Source organism: Vulpes lagopus, chromosome 2, assembly GCF_018345385.1.
Source record: "Vulpes lagopus strain Blue_001 chromosome 2, ASM1834538v1, whole genome shotgun sequence".
NCBI lineage: Eukaryota > Metazoa > Chordata > Mammalia > Carnivora > Canidae > Vulpes > Vulpes lagopus.
Genome location: NC_054825.1, coordinates 17750360 through 17767889, shown reverse-complemented (window position 1 = coordinate 17767889; position 17530 = coordinate 17750360). Strand labels below are relative to the sequence as shown.

At 38.2% G+C, this 17530-nt stretch overlaps 1 protein-coding gene across 3 annotated transcripts; it reads right to left on the bottom strand.

Moving 5' to 3' along the window:
* Positions 1-988: 988 nt before the first annotated feature.
* On the bottom strand, positions 989-17316 carry ZDHHC6 (zinc finger DHHC-type palmitoyltransferase 6). 3 transcript variants are annotated; one of them, XM_041742452.1, is made up of 11 exons: positions 17063-17316; positions 15540-16021; positions 13906-13997; positions 12524-12683; positions 10707-10868; positions 9024-9077; positions 4560-4727; positions 3509-3550; positions 2677-2822; positions 2540-2586; positions 994-1615 (listed from the first exon to the last, which is right to left on the bottom strand). In XM_041742452.1, the coding sequence occupies exons 2-11, from the start codon at positions 15804-15806 to the stop codon at positions 1512-1514; spliced, it is 1242 nt and encodes a 413-aa protein (XP_041598386.1). In that variant the 5' UTR covers positions 15807-16021; positions 17063-17316; the 3' UTR covers positions 994-1511. The 3 variants fall into 3 exon arrangements, with proteins under 3 accessions (XP_041598388.1, XP_041598386.1, XP_041598387.1); XM_041742453.1 differs by having other exon boundaries at positions 17127-17316; XM_041742454.1 differs by lacking the exon at positions 17063-17316 and having other exon boundaries at positions 989-1615; positions 12524-12591; positions 15540-15586.
* Between the last annotated feature and the right edge of the window lie 214 nt (positions 17317-17530).

The window sequence follows — 17530 nt, the reverse complement described above, 5'->3', positions numbered from 1 at the left end:
ATTGAAGGCAATGTGGAGAGGACCAGACCTTCTCATCCCCCAGCTGTGAATATTAAAACAAATACCAGCTGAGCCTAAACTCCAACCAAGCACACTATTCAGTTTCCTCCTTTACCATCTTTGTTGCTCTCGTCTTGAATGGTGTTTCTTTCTGTCCTCTAATTGGAAGTAAGGAGAACATTCCTGGATGGTCCTTCTACACCCTGAGCCCAGAAAAACTGAAGAAATGTCTATTCTTGGGTATCTGAAACAAAGGGAAGGCAAGAATTAACTTACAGGGTCCCTCCATGGTCTAGCTCCTATCACCTCCTTGGCCTCCTCTCCTACTCCCTCCCTCCAACTAAACCACACTGGCTGCCTTCCTATTCCTCAAAGGTGCCAGGCACATTCCTGCCTGTTCTGGCTCTTCTCTTCTAAGACGCAGCTACTCCCGGAGGCACGTGACTTATCCCTTCAACTGCTTCAAAGGTCACTTCCATCAGACCATCTTACCTGCTTTCTTCATAATCCATGACTCCATCTGATGCATATTTTGCTGCTGTCTACCTCCCCACCTATCACCAGAAGGGGACAGAGTCATGTTTCATATACTGCTAAATCGCCAAGTGCCCTTCCCTTAACGTTAACTGTTACAACCCTCCAAAAGCTCAAGTTCCCTGCCTTGGAAAGAATTAGTATGGGAGGAGGTGACTCCTCTCATTCTACTTGTGTTTGGACAAGCCCAACGTTAAGCATCCAAATCCTCCAGCTTAGATCCTTCCCTTTGCATGAGTTTCGGGCTTTGAGAGATTCAAGTGTACATGACTAGCTGAAGCTCGCTAGGTTGAAAGTCTCCCAGAATGCTGTGATCTCAATATGCCATTAATTCATTTACTGAATACCTTAAGACTCATGATTAAAGATGCCGATTTTTCACAAGTAGTAGAGCAGTTTTTCCAGAAAGAATGAAGATAAATCTTTTTAGTCAACCCAAAGAAAGAGGCTTTAAGTAAAAACTGGATTTATATAGAACATCCATTGATCTTTATTTGATTTGACAAAAATTTGCATTATTAAAAGACAGGTAATAAAATTTAAGCTTATATTGAATCTTATTATGTTCTATAGTATCTAGAATATTATATAAGAAATATCAACTGAGGGGGAAACAAGATAAAAGCATCACATGCAGATGCTCCTGGCAAACGGGGGAACTCTATCTGCAGGTGAGGTCCATAGTGTGCACAGCATAAAAAAAATCCTAGAGAAAATGCAACTGACTTACTTGGGTGAAGTGTTTTTCCTTTTGAGGAGAGGAAGAGGTGGCAAAGAGGGGGCAGAAGTTCAAAGGCATGTGCAGAATGGCTTCTCCATTTCAAAATGGTAATAAAAATATTTAGATTATGGCACTAGGGCACCTTTGAAGAAAAGAACACCTTGCCCAGAGTAGGGTCATTGCATAATTCTGTAGTAATATGTACAATTTTCAAGTAATGGAGAGGATTTAAAGAGTAATTTTACTATAACAGTGGCTATCTATTTTTCTTCTCGCCCTCTGGGGCTTGATCTGTTTCAGCATCACAGGGACACTTCTCCACACAGTTTCTAGGGAACCAGCCTCTGATTCGTGAGACACCTGATGGAGGAAATGAAACTGACGTGAAATAGCTTTACAACAATGATACCGCTGAGCCCTATAAGTCCTATTCAAATCAATAAGCTTTTAGTTCTGCTTTACTTTTTCCCTTTGCCATCTTTTACAATTTGAGAAAAAAAAAGTTTTAAAATGCTATCTCACAAGCTAAAAAACCAGTATTTCCCAAATGTCATTATCTGGAAAAGTGCTTATGTGATTCAGAACAACCTGAAGTAGAGCTGGAGGGGACGGACTTCTCAATATGGGTATTCACTTGCACATGCATGCTTGTGGTGTTCTGGGCCCAATGTCATACTTTATCTGTTCCAGGGAACCACCTCCCTGCAGCCTCTGTGAATTTCCTTCTTAGGTTTTTTACTAACATGTAGGTTTTTTTTCTAACAGGTTGCCTAAGCAGTTATATGGGGTTAATTCACGGTTAACCCAGTGTTTTAGAAAAAGCATCTGGGATTAATCTTTGCTTTAAGAAAGAACAATCCTAAAACTTAAAAAAAAAAAAAAAAATTGAAGACTCAATTTCAAATCCATTAGTTTCCATAATAACTTCATGGGAATATTCATTCACAGAGGGACTGTATGGCAGAGGGGTTTACTGTACAGGTTCTAGAGCCAGGCTTCTTGGATTGGAGCCCTGGCTCTACCTGTTTTTAGTGTGGTCTCGGGCAAAGTGCTCAGTCTCTCTACATTTCAGTTTCCTCACCAATGAAATGTAAGTAAGGGCTATTGGGGACTTCAATATCACAAGTGAAGCACTTCTATAAGAAGTCTTTTTTTCTTGCTTGATGATGTGTCTATTATGTGCCCTAATGCATGTGACACGGATTGTGTTTATAAGAGTTATTCCTGCAAAATTTGGAATTATTAGCAACCTTGTCTATTAAACATTTCTTTCCATTTCCATACCTTCTACAGAGGCATCATCAAGAATTTTATCTCCATACAACCAGTATCTGAAATATTTAAAAGATTAAAATTAATTTTTTTAGGTTAGATGCTAATTTCATCATTAAAGAAGAAATTCAGTACTTCCTACAACTCACCGTAACCCTCTTGTGGCTAAAATGAATTCCCCTTTCTGTAGCCTTATTCGAGGCTCCTCAGTGCATGGGCTGGTGAAGAAGGTTTTGATTCCTTTATTCAAAGGACAGCAGGCACCACTGTAATCCTCTATTACTCTATACCGCACCTGTCATCAGTAATCAGAAAAACAATTTAACATTTACCCCTTAATTTCTGTAAATTTGAATTTAAGTTGTTAAAGGCAGATCCAAAGTATCAGGTGACAAGTCTTTCCCTCCCAGTTCCTTTATAGGAGGCAATTGATGTTTCTAGTTTTCCAGGCTTTTCTTACCCTGCATTTTAAGCACATAGCTAAGAATTAAGTTCTAGAGCAGTGCTGTCCAGCAGAACTTTCTGCAATGACAGAAATGTCCCATATTTGTGGTATCCAATGTGGTAGCCCCTAGACACATGTAGCTATTGAACACTTCTAATGTGGCCAGTGCAACCAAGGAAGTGAATTTTTTATTTAATTTTAATTACTTTAAATTTAAATAGCCACATGCGGCTAGTGGCCATCATATTGTACAGCAGAAGTCTAAGGATGAGTTTCACACTAATGTGCTATATTGAGGATAATTACTTTCCTGTTGGCAATATAAGCGGACTACATTCCCTCTAAACCTCCAGTCTAAACTATTTAAAAGAAAACAAAAGTGAATTGTATCAAATTTCAACGGTTATACTAAGAAATATTATTTAATAAAAGCCAACAGTTGGCTTCTACACAAAGGCAATTTTGAAAACTACACAGAAGTATAGAGCCTGACAAAAGGAAAAGAAACTAGTATAATTGCAAAAAATATGACTTACACTTCTGACTCTTTTATCTGCTTTTTGTTTCAACTGTTCAATCTGTTTGGAGACATAAGAAAAAATGTTATCTTAGTGTTGAAAACAGCCTTGTGCCATTTACTGTATCACAGTGACATGACAAACTCCCAATTTTCCAGCATTTCACAGTGCTGACAATTCAAAGGCCACATGTTTTGTTTTTTGTTTTTGTTTTTTTCAGAAAAGTAGGCACTATGATTGAGAGTTGGAGCTGACATGGGGCTTTCTTCTCCGTATTCTACTGTTTTAATCTATGTATACTCACTGAGCATTTGCTATGGCCCAGGGAAGAGGGAGATGTGCTCACTGCCCTCATGGGGCTTCTAGGCTAGTCCTGAAGGTGAAGATGACCCAGACATTCAGATTCCTTATAGACAAGGTAGACAGACTGCAAAATTCATCTGCAAGTCTCCACTAAAAATCATTTCAACTCACTTTACTTATTCAGCAACAATTTATTAAATGGTACTATATTAGATACAGTAGGGGAAATCAAGATAACTCATGGTCTCTGTACTAGAATCTTGTCAAATTAAAGATATTAGATATAAGAATTAAATGAAAATATGAGACCTCATGTGTGCCATACAGTGGCACATAGTTAAGGGCCACATCCAGACGAGGAGGGGCTGACACCGGCCTTGATAATTTCCTATAGAGAAGAGGTAATACAAGACAGAAAAACCAGCATAGACAGAGGCAGGTGCAAGATTGCACAGGGAGTTCACTGAGGAAACCAGGCGGACTGGAAAGGGTGATTTCCATTAGGAAGTAGTTGGAGGCAGCTTTAGGCCAGATTTTATAACTAAGTGAAGGGATCAGGACTTTATCTCACATGTATGGAGAATTACAGAGAGATTTAAAGAAAAAGAGAGGATATATGGAGTGCTTTAGGATTGTTAACTTAGATTTATTTTTGCCAAACTGAAAAAAATGTTATGACTTATTTTACTATAAAATGTCATCTGAGTTAAGGGAAACTTAAGGGGAAGAAGGAAGACAGAAAGATTATCTGAACAGAAACACTTACTGTTAAGCTGTACTGGTGACAGTCTTCTCTTACTGGCCATGCTAGTCCATCTCCTTCAGGGACCCCTGACCATGTGAATACCTGTTTAAAGTTCTTCCATCGACTTCCCATATCATAGGGAAAAACAAAGACTTCATCTAGTTGGTAATATTGAATTCGATCCTTAGCCTGTGGGTAACAAAGAGGTAAGATGGTAGATGTCTCTGCCTTGAAGGGCTTTAAGTGATATATTATTGACAGTCTTGATAGTAATATACATTTAGTCCTCAGATTTGTATCACTCCTAAAAATGCTACCTCCTTGTTGTAGTGTCAGTGTACATAAAAGAGATAGACAAAATTTACCATCACGTAAGAGGAACTTGCTATTCAACACCAATCTCGTATGAGGTCATTCAGGAAATGTCTAGGTGGGCTTATTCAGGAACAAGCATTCTTGAATAAATTAAAAAATAGCTTTATTCCACATATAACAAATCCTCACTGTTCTTGGTCATTCAGCTAATAAAAGAATCCAGGTGGAAAGAAGGGATGTTGATAAAAAGATTTAAGAAAAAGCAAGAGTTTATTCAGGATGAAAGGAACTATTTCAGGGGTGATCCAGAAGGCAGCACTTGTTTCTTGGGTGCAAAAACATCTGTGGGAATGGCCAGGTAAAGAGGTATGAGGGGAGTCATCATTTTCTGAAAATTATTTTTTTAAAAAACTAGCAGAAATGTGTAGATCTTCTTTCAGTTTTTTATGCCATTACACGTGTATATATACTCACTTATGCATGTATTTGTATGTACATTTTATGAATATATATATATAAATATTCAGGTTGCATAAATTCTAGACATTTAAATTGATCACTTTAAAAACGTAAGGAGATACACTGGCTTAGAATTTCTTTAGTTCCACTGACACCTAGTGGTATAAAGATACATTATTTATTTATTCCTCCCATGAGTGTACAAACCCAGTTGTACATTTGTAAAATTTGTATAATTAAAATTTGTATAAATTTTAGTGCCTAATTTTGATGAATTTTCTATTAAGTTAATATAATCACTTGTACTTTTTAGTCAGCAACAGAGTGCCAGTTTTAAAATAAACTTCTAGATTTGGTATGGCACTTTACGAAGAGCCTTGGTTATTAGAAAAAAAATTATTAATCTAATCATGATATATTATGCTAACTAGAAATTATACCTTGAAATATTTTTTATCAGGGGACAATATCTTAGGGAAAGGCCTCTTGCAATTACTTATAAAGTAATATTGATGTTAATTCGATTAAAACTATTATCAAACTATGTGCGTATGAATCTACTAAACTGTAAGTCCCCACAAACAGTAAAGGATAATTTATTTTCCCTTTTAATAAACAAAAGTTTCAGAGTCTTCAAAATGGACAAGAGTCTCAAAGAACAGAGATCTAGCCTATTAACAAAGGAATAGTGGTAAGGATAAGAGTTGTTTACAAAAATGACTGAGCCCTGGTCTCTGCCTAAGAGAAGCACTCAGCGAAGCTGGGGGGATTCTATTAATACTGTGTTAAAAGGTGAGGCACCTGGGTGGTTCAGTCAGTTAAGCATCTGACTCGTGATTTCAGCTCAGGTCCTGATCTCAGGGCTTTAAGATTGAGCCCTGCATCAGGTTCTTGCTTGAGTGTTGAGCCTTCTCAGGATTCTCTCTCTCCCTCTCCCCGTCCCCCTGCTCACACTCTCAAAAAAGAGAAAAAAAAAGGGGGGGTGGGGAACAGAGGTGAACAAAAGGTGCTATGGGAAAGACAAAAAAAAAAACTACTTAGCTAATCTACGAAGATTCAAGGAAGGTTCTTCAGAAGAAATGACACCTAAACTAAGTCTTGAGGCAGAAGAAATCAGGCAAAAAAACAGGGAAGACATGAAGGATTTAATTATGTATAAGCTAAGGAGCTTGGACTTAAATGTGTATCAGTGGTTCTCAAAGCATGCTCTGCACAGCTCTTCCAGTCCCCAAGACCTTTTCTTGAAGTTCAACAAAGTCAAACAACTTTCATTTTAATACTAAGATGTTATTTGTCTTTTTCATTGCATTGACATTTGCAAGAGTGGGTGAAACTGCTAGTACCTTAAGCAGAAATCAAGGTGGTGGCACCACTTTGTGTAAGTAGATATTGTATTCTTCACCATTACACATACTCATAACTCAAAAAAAAACAAAAAACAAAGTTTTACATAAGAAACATAAGAATGTCCTTGATGCAATAAAAATTATGATTTTTACTAAATCTCAACTCTCAAGTAGATGTCCTTTCAGTATTCTGTGTGACAAGATAGGAATACACATAAAGTATGCCAAAGTGCTTATCTCAAGGAATACATGTGTTTGAGCTGTGAACTCACAAATGCTGGGTATCCAGCTGTTTTTATATAATGCTAATTTTACTTGAAAAAATGAGTAATAAAACTAAGGTTATTGAAACTTCAATATTAGGCAGAAATTTTCTCAAAAATGAAGTCAAGCTGTTACTTCAACATAAACAACTATTGGTTGCCAATAAAAAACTAAGACTTTCAAAAAAAAAAAACTAAGACTTTCAAGTGAAAATTAGAATTTTGGAAAATTTATATCCACCACTATGAGCTTGACAGTTTTCCAAAATCTAAAGATCTTCCCCCATAAAATTGGTAGTGATATGAATGAATGTGTCAACATCTGGAAAATCTGAATAACCCTATAAAACTGTATTTTTGTATTTTCCAAATAACCAATACCTGATGTTATAAAGTCATATGTGAGTTTAAAAAAAAAAAGGGCAGCCCAGGTGGCTCAGTGGTTTAGCACTGCCTTCAGCCCAGGGCGTGATCCTGGAGATCCGGGATTGAGTCCCGCATCGGGCTCCCTGTATGGAGCCTGCTTTCTGCCTCTGTGTCTCTGCCTCTCTCTCTCTGTGTCTCTCATGAATAAATAAATAAAATACTAAAAAAAAAAAGTCCATTCAAAGAGCAAGATGTCCTGATGGACTGAAATGTAAAAGACTACAAAATGTTTACTGATACAGCTTTACATCTCACATGCAACTAACCTTTCAAAACTATCACTTATTAAGTTTTCATGTAGTATCAAAGAACATTCACTATTAACTAAAAAGCCTATTGAAATACTCTCTCCTTTTCTACCTACTTATCTGTGTGAGGCTGGATTTTCTTCATATACTTCAATCAAAGCAACATATCTCAACAGATTGAATGCAGGAGATGTGAGAATCCAACTGTCTTCTGTTAAGTCAGATATTAAAGAGATTTGTAAAATTATAAAACAATGCCACTCTTATTTTTTACTTTGAAAAATATAATTTTTAAAAACACGCTTTTTTAAAACATATAATGGGTTTGTTATTTTTAAATGAAATAATAAATCTTCAAAATTCTTCTCAGAAAATATGGCAATCACCGGTGGACATTATACACATTAACAAAAGCTCTTTAGTGTCCTTAACAGTTCTGAGAATGTAAAAAGGTTCCTGAGACCAAAAAGTTTGAGAACCTACTGCTGTAAATTAAAGTTCACAGACTGGCTGCCAAGGGGCTAAATATGTCCTACTGGTGTGTTTTATTTGGCCCCCAAAGATTTTTGTTAATTTGAATTGCTCGCTAATATTTATAAACAGAAAAGAGATGTCAAAGAAATCCAGATCTATTACTTTTCTAGAAAAAGAATTAGATGATTTCACAATACTGGGTGAGTACCCACCAATGCTATTATAAAATGGCATTAATAATTACATCTAGTGAAGATATTAGTGGGTAATCCTGGGTTAAGTCATTTCACCTTTCTGTGATTCAAAGACTCACCTGTAAGGAAGAGAAAATACTTCTATGACAACAGCCAACTTCATCTGCGAGGCAGCTTTAGTACACAGGCTAGCTCGTCACCGAAGTTATCTCCCTGGCCCCCTGCAGGCACTTGAGTTTGTAACCCCTGCTACAGTGATGGTGAAGCTCTGAGAAGCTTCAAGCAGGGAGCAAAGTAGTCAGATTGACTTTTTACAATAGAATCACAAGATAGGATGGAGTGCGTTTAAAGGTTGTGAGGTCTGTAGCAAGCTATACATGGAACAGGTAACAATAATAAGCCCAATCTGATATGGCTTATAAAGCACTGAAAAAAACTTGATGGCACCTTGGTAGGAGTGAGGTTCCTTTCCAAATAGCCTGTCTTCACCCCTAATCTGAGAAATAATGGCCAAATGGTTTAATGTATGGCTTAGGCATCTTCAGCAACTCGGGGTGAATGAGAAGCAAATTTCTGTGGGCATTATATTAAACCAAGAATGAATCAAAATATTTCTTTCCTATATTTACCTTTTATGTGGGAAGCAAATGACTTAAGAAAGCCATCTGACAGTGAAGTTTTCACTTGTGGGTATTTATTAGTTAATCTGGCCTATGAACTAATCTTTATTGAGATTAAAGAAACAATTATTAAAATTTACCTTTTCTTCAATCCATGATTCAATAGAAGTTTTGTTTCTGAGAATTATTTTCATCTGAAAATTAAATGATAAACAGTAAAATTTTATGATGAAACTTTGGTTAAGATTATCATCTTCATAGTAACCCTATGAGAGTTTTTATTGCTCCATTCTACTGATGAAGAGACCAGGATACCAAAGGTTAAGTAACACACTCAGGGTGTGGTCCATCTGACTCTCAAGTCTTTGTTCTGAAGCCCTGAACTACAATGCCTTTCCACAAGATGATTATGGCAATCCATAATCAAATCTGAATCCACTATTTTAATAAAGCTTCATGTTTTAAGTGCTATCTTCTGAATAAGTTTTCCAGAGTATTAATAAAACATTGGTATAATCCATTTAATCAGTACTTGTACACTTTGCTATTAAGATGTCTTATCATTATCTTTAATTAACCTTAAGTTTATGATTAATTTATTTAAGAAAGTATCTCAGTCAACCCAGATATTCTGTTTGCCTCAAAAACTGAATATATTCAGTCTTGATTCTATTAATCAATTCTCCTAGCTATAACAAATTCCACTAATGGGGCCATTTACACCACAGGGTTTTAGTTTACTTCTAATGTGATTATTAATTAGAGGCATTCGGGGAGTTTTTTTCAAAAAATTTGATCCCAGGCTAATAGAAAAACATGAAGTATAGCCAAAACCAGCATATTTTAAAAACAAAGAGTTTTAATTTATAAGAGTGGGGTGATGCACAAGGGTCCTGAAGCCAGCATTTCTGATTCTATGCGAGGTCTGCCTTTCCTTTCAGTCTGGCTGTGTCCAGAGGCAGTGTGACACAGTACAAACACTCAGGTGCAAGGAGTCTTCATCACATTCCTAGGGTCGAGCATAACACTTGGCCCACAGCAGGCCTTCAATTCATGAACAAGCTAATTAAGTGAATGAAATAAGTCATAACTGTTTTGTGATCTCTTCAAGGGTCACATTCTCCTCCTCTGTGTTCTCACAGCACTTTGTACATAAACCTATGATGCACACATGAGCCAGAATTAACTGTTTACTGCTAATTGTGACTTCTCTGGGGGCCAGACTCTTCATTTTCATTATTGTAGCCTCAGAAATTAGCAGTTGTTCACCAGAATAGGCATTAAATAGCACCTGTACCATAGGGTTGTTATTGAAATAAAATGAACTACATGTGATGTCCCTAAACAGTGTCTTGTACATAATAAGTGCTCAATAAACATTGGCTATATTATAAGGATGATGATTAAATACATGCTATTATAAAATGGCATTAATAATTACATCTACTGAATACATTAGTGGGTAATCCTGGGCTAAGTCATTTCACCTTTCTGTGATTCAAAGACTCAGCTGTAAGGAAGGGAAAATACTCCTCTTCCGCTCTTTCTGGGGATTGATGTGAAGATCAAGAGACTATAAATGTGAGGAGAGCTTTCTCCACTATAAAGTGGTATATAACTCTAAGATAACATATTAAAAATTAAATAAATTATCTGGAAATTCTGGTGAAGTTATTTCAAAATTACCTGACTAGTACAGAGATTAGTTACCTAGATGGAACAGGTAACAATAATTTTCATTTCTAATGCAGGCTTTATCTCTTTCTCATTATAAGCAGCTTGAAAGTTGACAACTTTTAGCTAGAGTTAACCAAGAAACTTACCTGGATAAAAAACAACATCCCAACAGCTATGGTTGTTCCTAAAGCTAATCCCAAGGCAAACAAGGTGGCGGCAAATGCTGCTAATCCAAAGGGAATAATTGGAAGGGGATCTCTCCGGGCTGCACTCATATCAATCTTTACCGTGTTCCACCCAAAGGAGAGCTACAAAAACAACACACACTTGAAATACTCAGTTTATGTAAATGTTCAGACTACTGGAACATTTAAACAACTTGATCAAAAAAGAGCAACAAATGATAACCTGAAACTGTGGCTAAAAGCAAATGAATTTCTAATTTCCTTCTAATTAATACTGGGGCTTGAACTCCTACTGATATGGAGGATATCATTCTTAGTTATTTTCAAATGTTACTTTTTTTGTTCTTAATTATTTCCCCTCAGAAAGCATAAGGCATAATTCACTAACAATATGCATGAATAGGACTAGACATTAATCTAAATTGTAACTGTGTCATCCATCTTTTCCTTGCTTTTCAATATCTACAGGAATCTTCCACTGGAACAAAAGAAACAAAAAGAGCTTAGAATTCCTTGCTTCTTCCCTTATGTGGCACAACCAGAGGTTACAAATTGGCAAAATGCAGCCAAATATGGCCTATTGATGCCTACTGGCTGATATGTAATATGTTTTAAAATATTCAGCCAGGTCCCAAAATTTAAAAGGTAGGAGATAGGGATGCCTGGGTGGCTCAGCAGTTGAGCATCTGCCTTCAGCCCAGGGCATGATCCCAGAGTCCCAGCATCAAGTCCCACATCGGGCTCCCTGCATGGAGCCTGCTTCTCCCTCTGCCTGTGTCTGCCTCTCCCTCTCTCTGTGTCTTACATGAATAAATAAATAAAATCTTAAAAAGAAAAAAAAAAAGGCAGGAGATACTAAAAAAGTCCAGATTTTCTGAGTTTCCCTGAAAAACTAGAAGACTTAGTATTACTGGACTAGATTTTCTAACATGAGAAACTGGATCAGGTGAATATGGGTTATCCCACCTGTGAAAGGCATGTGTTCTCCAGAGGCCACAGTCCCTGGGAAACTCATTTACTCACCAAGCCTCTTTAGGGATTGAATTTGTAACCTCTGAACTTTATCTGCGGACAACTTGCCCATAAGTCAACCTAATCTCCTTGAGGATATTTTGGGACATGCATCTGCTTCAAGAGCCACCTCCCCAGACATTGGAATTAGAAGTGAACAAAAGAACTACAACTTGCCTCATAAATTAGATGGAAATATAAAATATTAGTGTTGTCTTTTTCTTTTTGTTCCTTTTTTTCCCTCTAATTATTCTTATCATAGGTACAAAATGTAAAATCTAATAAATTTTATATATAGCAATAAAATATTACCAACTTCAACTACAGCTAGTAAGATAAGTTTCCAAAACAAAGTAATTTTCCTCATCTTAAAAATTACATTTTGGGGCACCTGGGTAGCTCAGTAAAGCATCTGCCTTCAGCTCAGGTCATGATCTCAGGGTCCTGGGATTGAGTCCCACCTCAGGCTCCCTACTCAGCAGCAAGTCTGCTTCTCCCTCTGCCTCCCCCCCCGCCCCCATGCTCTGGCTCATAAATAAATAAATAAATAAACAAACAAACAAATAAATAAATAAATAAATAAATAAATAAAATCTTTTTAAAAATTAAAGTTTAATGCTTTTTTTAAAAAGAAATTCATATATAGGTAAAACAGAGTTCTATTTCCCCACCTAATTCAGAGAAATCATATTTCCAAAAGGGACTTCTTAAAAATAACTACCATTTAATTTGGCATGAATGGTTTTATAACAAACACTGTCACTTACCCGATTATAAAGCTGTGTATACATAGTCATAACAAAAATGAAGGCAGCATGAATACAACCCAGTGGTGCTAAAAGGAGAAACAGTGTGAACGAAGCATGATTTTGGTAACCACAACAGTTGTTGATCCAAGGACAGTGATGGTCCATCTTCATCACACATCTAACAAGAAAAATTTACATTAAACATGAGGCAGAAAATCCAATCTACTTTAAATAACTTTGGTCTTCAGAAGATCAAGCAAATAGGAATCCAGCATGTTCATGAGTCACAGAGGAATTATACTCCATGGAACAGAAAGCAAAGTCTTTATGAGTTTTTAAATAACTCTGAACCATGACTTCTTTTAAATTCTAAACAGCACAAGAAAAGTGAGGCTTTGTAACAGCTTCTGAGAAAGAGATGTCTGCTACAAGTGAGTTTATTTAAAGAAGTCAGGAGGCCCGCTGAGAGGTTCATTATAAATATGTGTGGGTTCCCGGTCTTCCTCTAGCTCTGAAATGCAGTGACTGAAGTGGAATACAACAGAGACTCAAGAAAATCACTTCTAAATCTCCCCTGGGGTTGATGGGACCCAGCAGACCTTGTAACTTCCTTCCTTCCTGTTCTCATCCTTTAGATGTGGATTCTCTGAGCTAAGCAAGCTAACTATGGAATATAAGATGAGGTATAACAAGCAAAGTATTACTGAACTTCCTTCCCTTGTTGCTATAAGAAAATTTCTTGGCCTCATACCAAACTTTATTTGCCACAAATGGTTTTCTTAAACCTCAAACATTCTCAACACAAATTTCTTATTAATCAGTGGAATAGCTGGGTGTTTAAAAACGTTCTAGTTTATTTCATATTTCTTATAGTGACTCAATTTTCTCCCCTTTAAGTTTTTTGTTAAACACTTGTGATAACATGCACCTGAATTCATCTATTAGATTTGTATAAAATGTAAATGTTAGTCAACGTAAATAACAGAAAGGGCAGGTCTTATAATTTAGGCTCAGAACAATTCTAAAGCTAGTCAAGATGACAGGAGACAAGCACAACTAATCCTGATCTAGGAAACACATGAAGGCATAACTTTTTATTCTTGGAGGGCATGGAGCAAAGTAAATGTGTATTTTTCCAAAATAAATAAATAAATAAATAAATAAATAAATAAATAAAATCTTTTCACTTATAACAAAAAAGGTGGGGATTATATATTATCAAAATTGATGACTTAAGGATAAAATGGAGATATGGACACAAGTATTTTGACAACTTTTTTTTTTTTTTTTTTTCATAAAGAAGCCACCTTGTAGAGACTAAAACTAAGACTGATGTGGTAAAAAGAACAGAAGACCAATAACAAAGTTGATCAGTCCCCAGTGAGGAGCAAAGACAGTACCTGTTACACTTCCTGCAGTGATGTGACCGTGGTGCCTTGTATGCTTGGCAGACTTTACAATACTGGAGGTACATGCTATCCTGAGAATTTTCCTTAGTAGCAAAATATAAACAGAAATACATCAGATATCTGATCCTAAGTAATAACATGTCAAGTCTTATGAATAAATGCTTTGGTACGGTTTGATTTTGTTTTATGGGGGTGGGGATAAGGATGGAATTCTAACTGCGTTTCCAGCCCTTTTATTTGAGCTGAAATATTTTTAAACCTTGAGTTTCTGGTAACAGCTGCATCGCTCTTCCAATTACCCAAGTCATTTTTAATTTCGCTTCCCCATGCTCCGCTTAAACCCACTGCTCCTGAGTGTAACTAGTCCTATCTTTCCAAACTCTAAGTAGAACAGGAGGAGTTCAGGAAAAAGGTAGCTGACCATGTAGCAGGTATTTTGCAGTGGGGATGTAAACACCAGAGCTGATACTCTTTAGGAAATTTCTCTTACACTATTTTAATCACTTCGAACTACTTTCCTTTACTGTAGTTCCTCTCTAATCCAAACTGTCTATTGTCAGAATAATATTCCTACAACACAACTCTGATTAGGTCAGAGCTTGACTTGAAAACCTCTCATACCTCCCTATGGCTTCATGCATTTAAGGCCTTCCAAAATCTGCCTTTGTTTCAGCCTTATTGGCACTACATAACCTGTTACATCTGGTCATACGCTTCCACCACCAATAACTTGAAATGCCTTCTTCCCCATCCACGGAAATTTCCACTCCTCCCTCAGGTCCACAGCTGAAAAAGATCAGGTCCTTCTAGCTTCAACAGCGTTCATCTCATTCTTTTCTATAGTTTAGTTACTTATACAAGTGCCATGATTTCTTTCTGCAATTACAAGGTTTTTCAGAATATGAAATTGTCTTACTCATCTCTGTACCCACTTTAAATAGTACACTCCTAAGTGTTTCTTCAACATTAATGTACCTAAGAATCATGTAGGGATTTTGTTAAATGCTGATTCTGATTTCTAGGTCTGCAGTAGGGACCAAGATTCTGCATTTCTAACAAGCTATCAGGTGGTAGTCCTCAGCAAGCAATATGGAAATTCATTAAATTTTCTATAATTTTTAAAAAGTCATAAATTGATTCATACTGTACTTCCTAATGTTATGGTTTTAAAATCTTACGATTTAAGCCAGCAATTTCTAAAGAGTTTTTCTCAGTTCTGAGGGCTGTTAATGTATTACATGAAAAAAGATCCTAGAGCCAAACTGCATTGTGAAATTTTAAGAGGTGCATGACATGCATTATTTCTTAAATTTAGAACTATTGATTCAACAGCCGCCTTCTTCTTCTTCTTCTTCTTCTTCTTCTTCTTCTTCTTTTTTATTCCTTTTAATGCAGGACAAGTATTCACTAAAACTCTGCTGGGAAATACTAATTTAGATTAATACTTTCCAACAGATACAAAATAAACACTTTGAGCTTTAAATGATCAGTAATTCGAATAATATGCTTAACCTCCACCAAGGCAAAAAGAAGGCTGTGTCTGATATTATTGGTTAGTAGATAAACCATAAACTAAATATATGATTATCATTAGAGTTCCTTATCTTAAAGGATCTTTTTCTTACCGGTTTCCACCCCAAAGGGACAAAGCCAGGACCAATAAACATGGCATTGAAGTAGTTATAAAGAATCATGACAGTCCAGTTTATCAACATAATGAAATTCACGCTTCCTCCAGTTGTATGTAAAGGCCAATACCACAACACAGAGTCAATCATGGCCATTGTGGAACATATTGCTATAACACCGAGGGCTATGATGGGACCCCAGTGACACAGTCTCTTTAGTTCTTGGAGATTTTCAAACTTGATAACTGAGCAGAATGTATCCATTTTGGTAAGGAAGAATGCCTTCCTACTTTTAGAAAATCATAGATTTCCTTTTTCTGTGCACACATTTCCATGTGCCACGAGTCCACGTGTGTTCCTTAACTGCCATGCCTTCAAACTGTGGGAGGCCAATGCAGATCACGCCATTTTCACGGGTACACCCTCAGAGCTCTTTAATGTTAACTAGGAGAATCCAGGGTCTTGGCTCGAAACCCAACCTAAAGAAAACAAAATGAGAAAGTTCAGTTAAAAGAAAAAAAAAATTTGTATTACATTTAACGCCCATAACCACCTAAACCAAAGCATCCCACAAACGCACTGCTATGGGACCAGCGCCTCATCAAATGCCAAAGAGAATCATTTTTATCTGATCCAATGTAGGGCTCAAGTCTGAACGGTAAATAAACTGGATACTTGGTTCTAAAGCAGTTGTTTTTATGCCTTTGTCTCCAATTTATCAGGGGAACAGTGCTTGTCCGGCGTTCAGTGAATGGTGGGAGGAGACCCAAGAGTTTTAGAGCTGGAGCAGAGGGCTTGAGGGTTGATGGAATCAATGGCTTCCTGCACCGAAGAAAAAGAAATCTGGCCCGGAGAGGAGGCTACGTGCTTGCACCAAGCTCACAAGTAACAGCTGAACCTACACTACGAACCAAGTCGCTGAAATCCTTTCACGAAGTCTCAAACAGCCTCCAACAACCGAGGCTCCCTTCGTCAGGTAGGAGGAGCCCGACACGGTCTACGCGTCAGCCTGGGCTCGCGCCAAAACACCAACTTAAGGGTCTATTTGGGCCAAAGGTTAAGAGGCGAGCGAGTGAAAGCAAAGACGGAGTGAAAGGAGGGGAGGAGACGGGGCTCGAGGAACACAGGAGGATGAACACGAAAGAAAATATTTGGGGGGGGGGGGGAGAAAAAACAAAACAAAACAAAACACGATGAGGAAGTGCCTCCGGAGCGAGGGACAGGAAAGGCAGGATGCAGGGCGCCGGAAGACCCGTGGCCGGGTAGTCGGGCTGGGCAGCCGTGGATCGGGGGGAAGATCTCGGCTACAGGGTCGTAAGGACCTTCGCGCAACAGATGCCACTGCCTCGAGCCTCAATTTCCCGCCGGCGCCGCAGAACAGGGCGCTTCCAAGTTCTCGCTCGGGGGACAAGCATCCCGCCCAGCGTGGTTGGTTTCCACCTTCTGGAGCTTCCGGGCTCACTCGGGTGGGGGGCGAATACCGCCCGGATCATAATTCCATCCCTTGCCTGGACTCCCACCTCTCAGCCTGGTCCTCGGTACCCGCTCCTCGGCCATCGCATTTCCGGGGCGGCCTGGGCTCACCCGGAACAGGTCTTCTCCTCCGCGGACAACTCCGTCATGGGAAAGTCAGGCCCGCGCAAGCAGTAAAGCAGATCTCGGTTGTCCGGGGCTGCAGCGCGGAGCCCGCCGCGCCGCCAGCGCGTCTCCCCAGCCGGCGCTCTGGCCGCTGCTCTCCCGCTCCCGCCCAGTGCGCGGTCCCCGCGACAGCCACTTCCGGGAGGTTCGCCGCATCAGACTTCCCTCGGGAAGCAAGTTCCTGCGACTTAGAGCTTGGGGACCGGGAGCTGATTTTCAGGAGATAGAAGCCCCCCCCCCCCAAAAAAAAAGCTTCCAGTGACTCCCCCCCAAGAATCCTCAGGTTTCCGAAAGCTTCTTGGTGGGGGGGGCAGTAATAGAAGTGCTATTCTTTCGCGAATTTTTAAATC

Coding starts and splice junctions, on each gene's coding strand:
- ZDHHC6 (XM_041742452.1), bottom strand. CDS start 15,806: ATGGATACATTCTGCTCAGTTATCAAGTTTGAAAATCTCCAAGAACTA. Junction 10,869..12,523: donor ATACACAGCTTTATAATCGG/GTAAGTGACAGT, acceptor TTGTTTTTGTAG/CTCTCCTTTGGGTGGAACAC. Junction 3,551..4,559: donor GTCACCAGTACAGCTTAACA/GTAAGTGTTTCT, acceptor GTCTCCAAACAG/ATTGAACAGTTGAAACAAAA.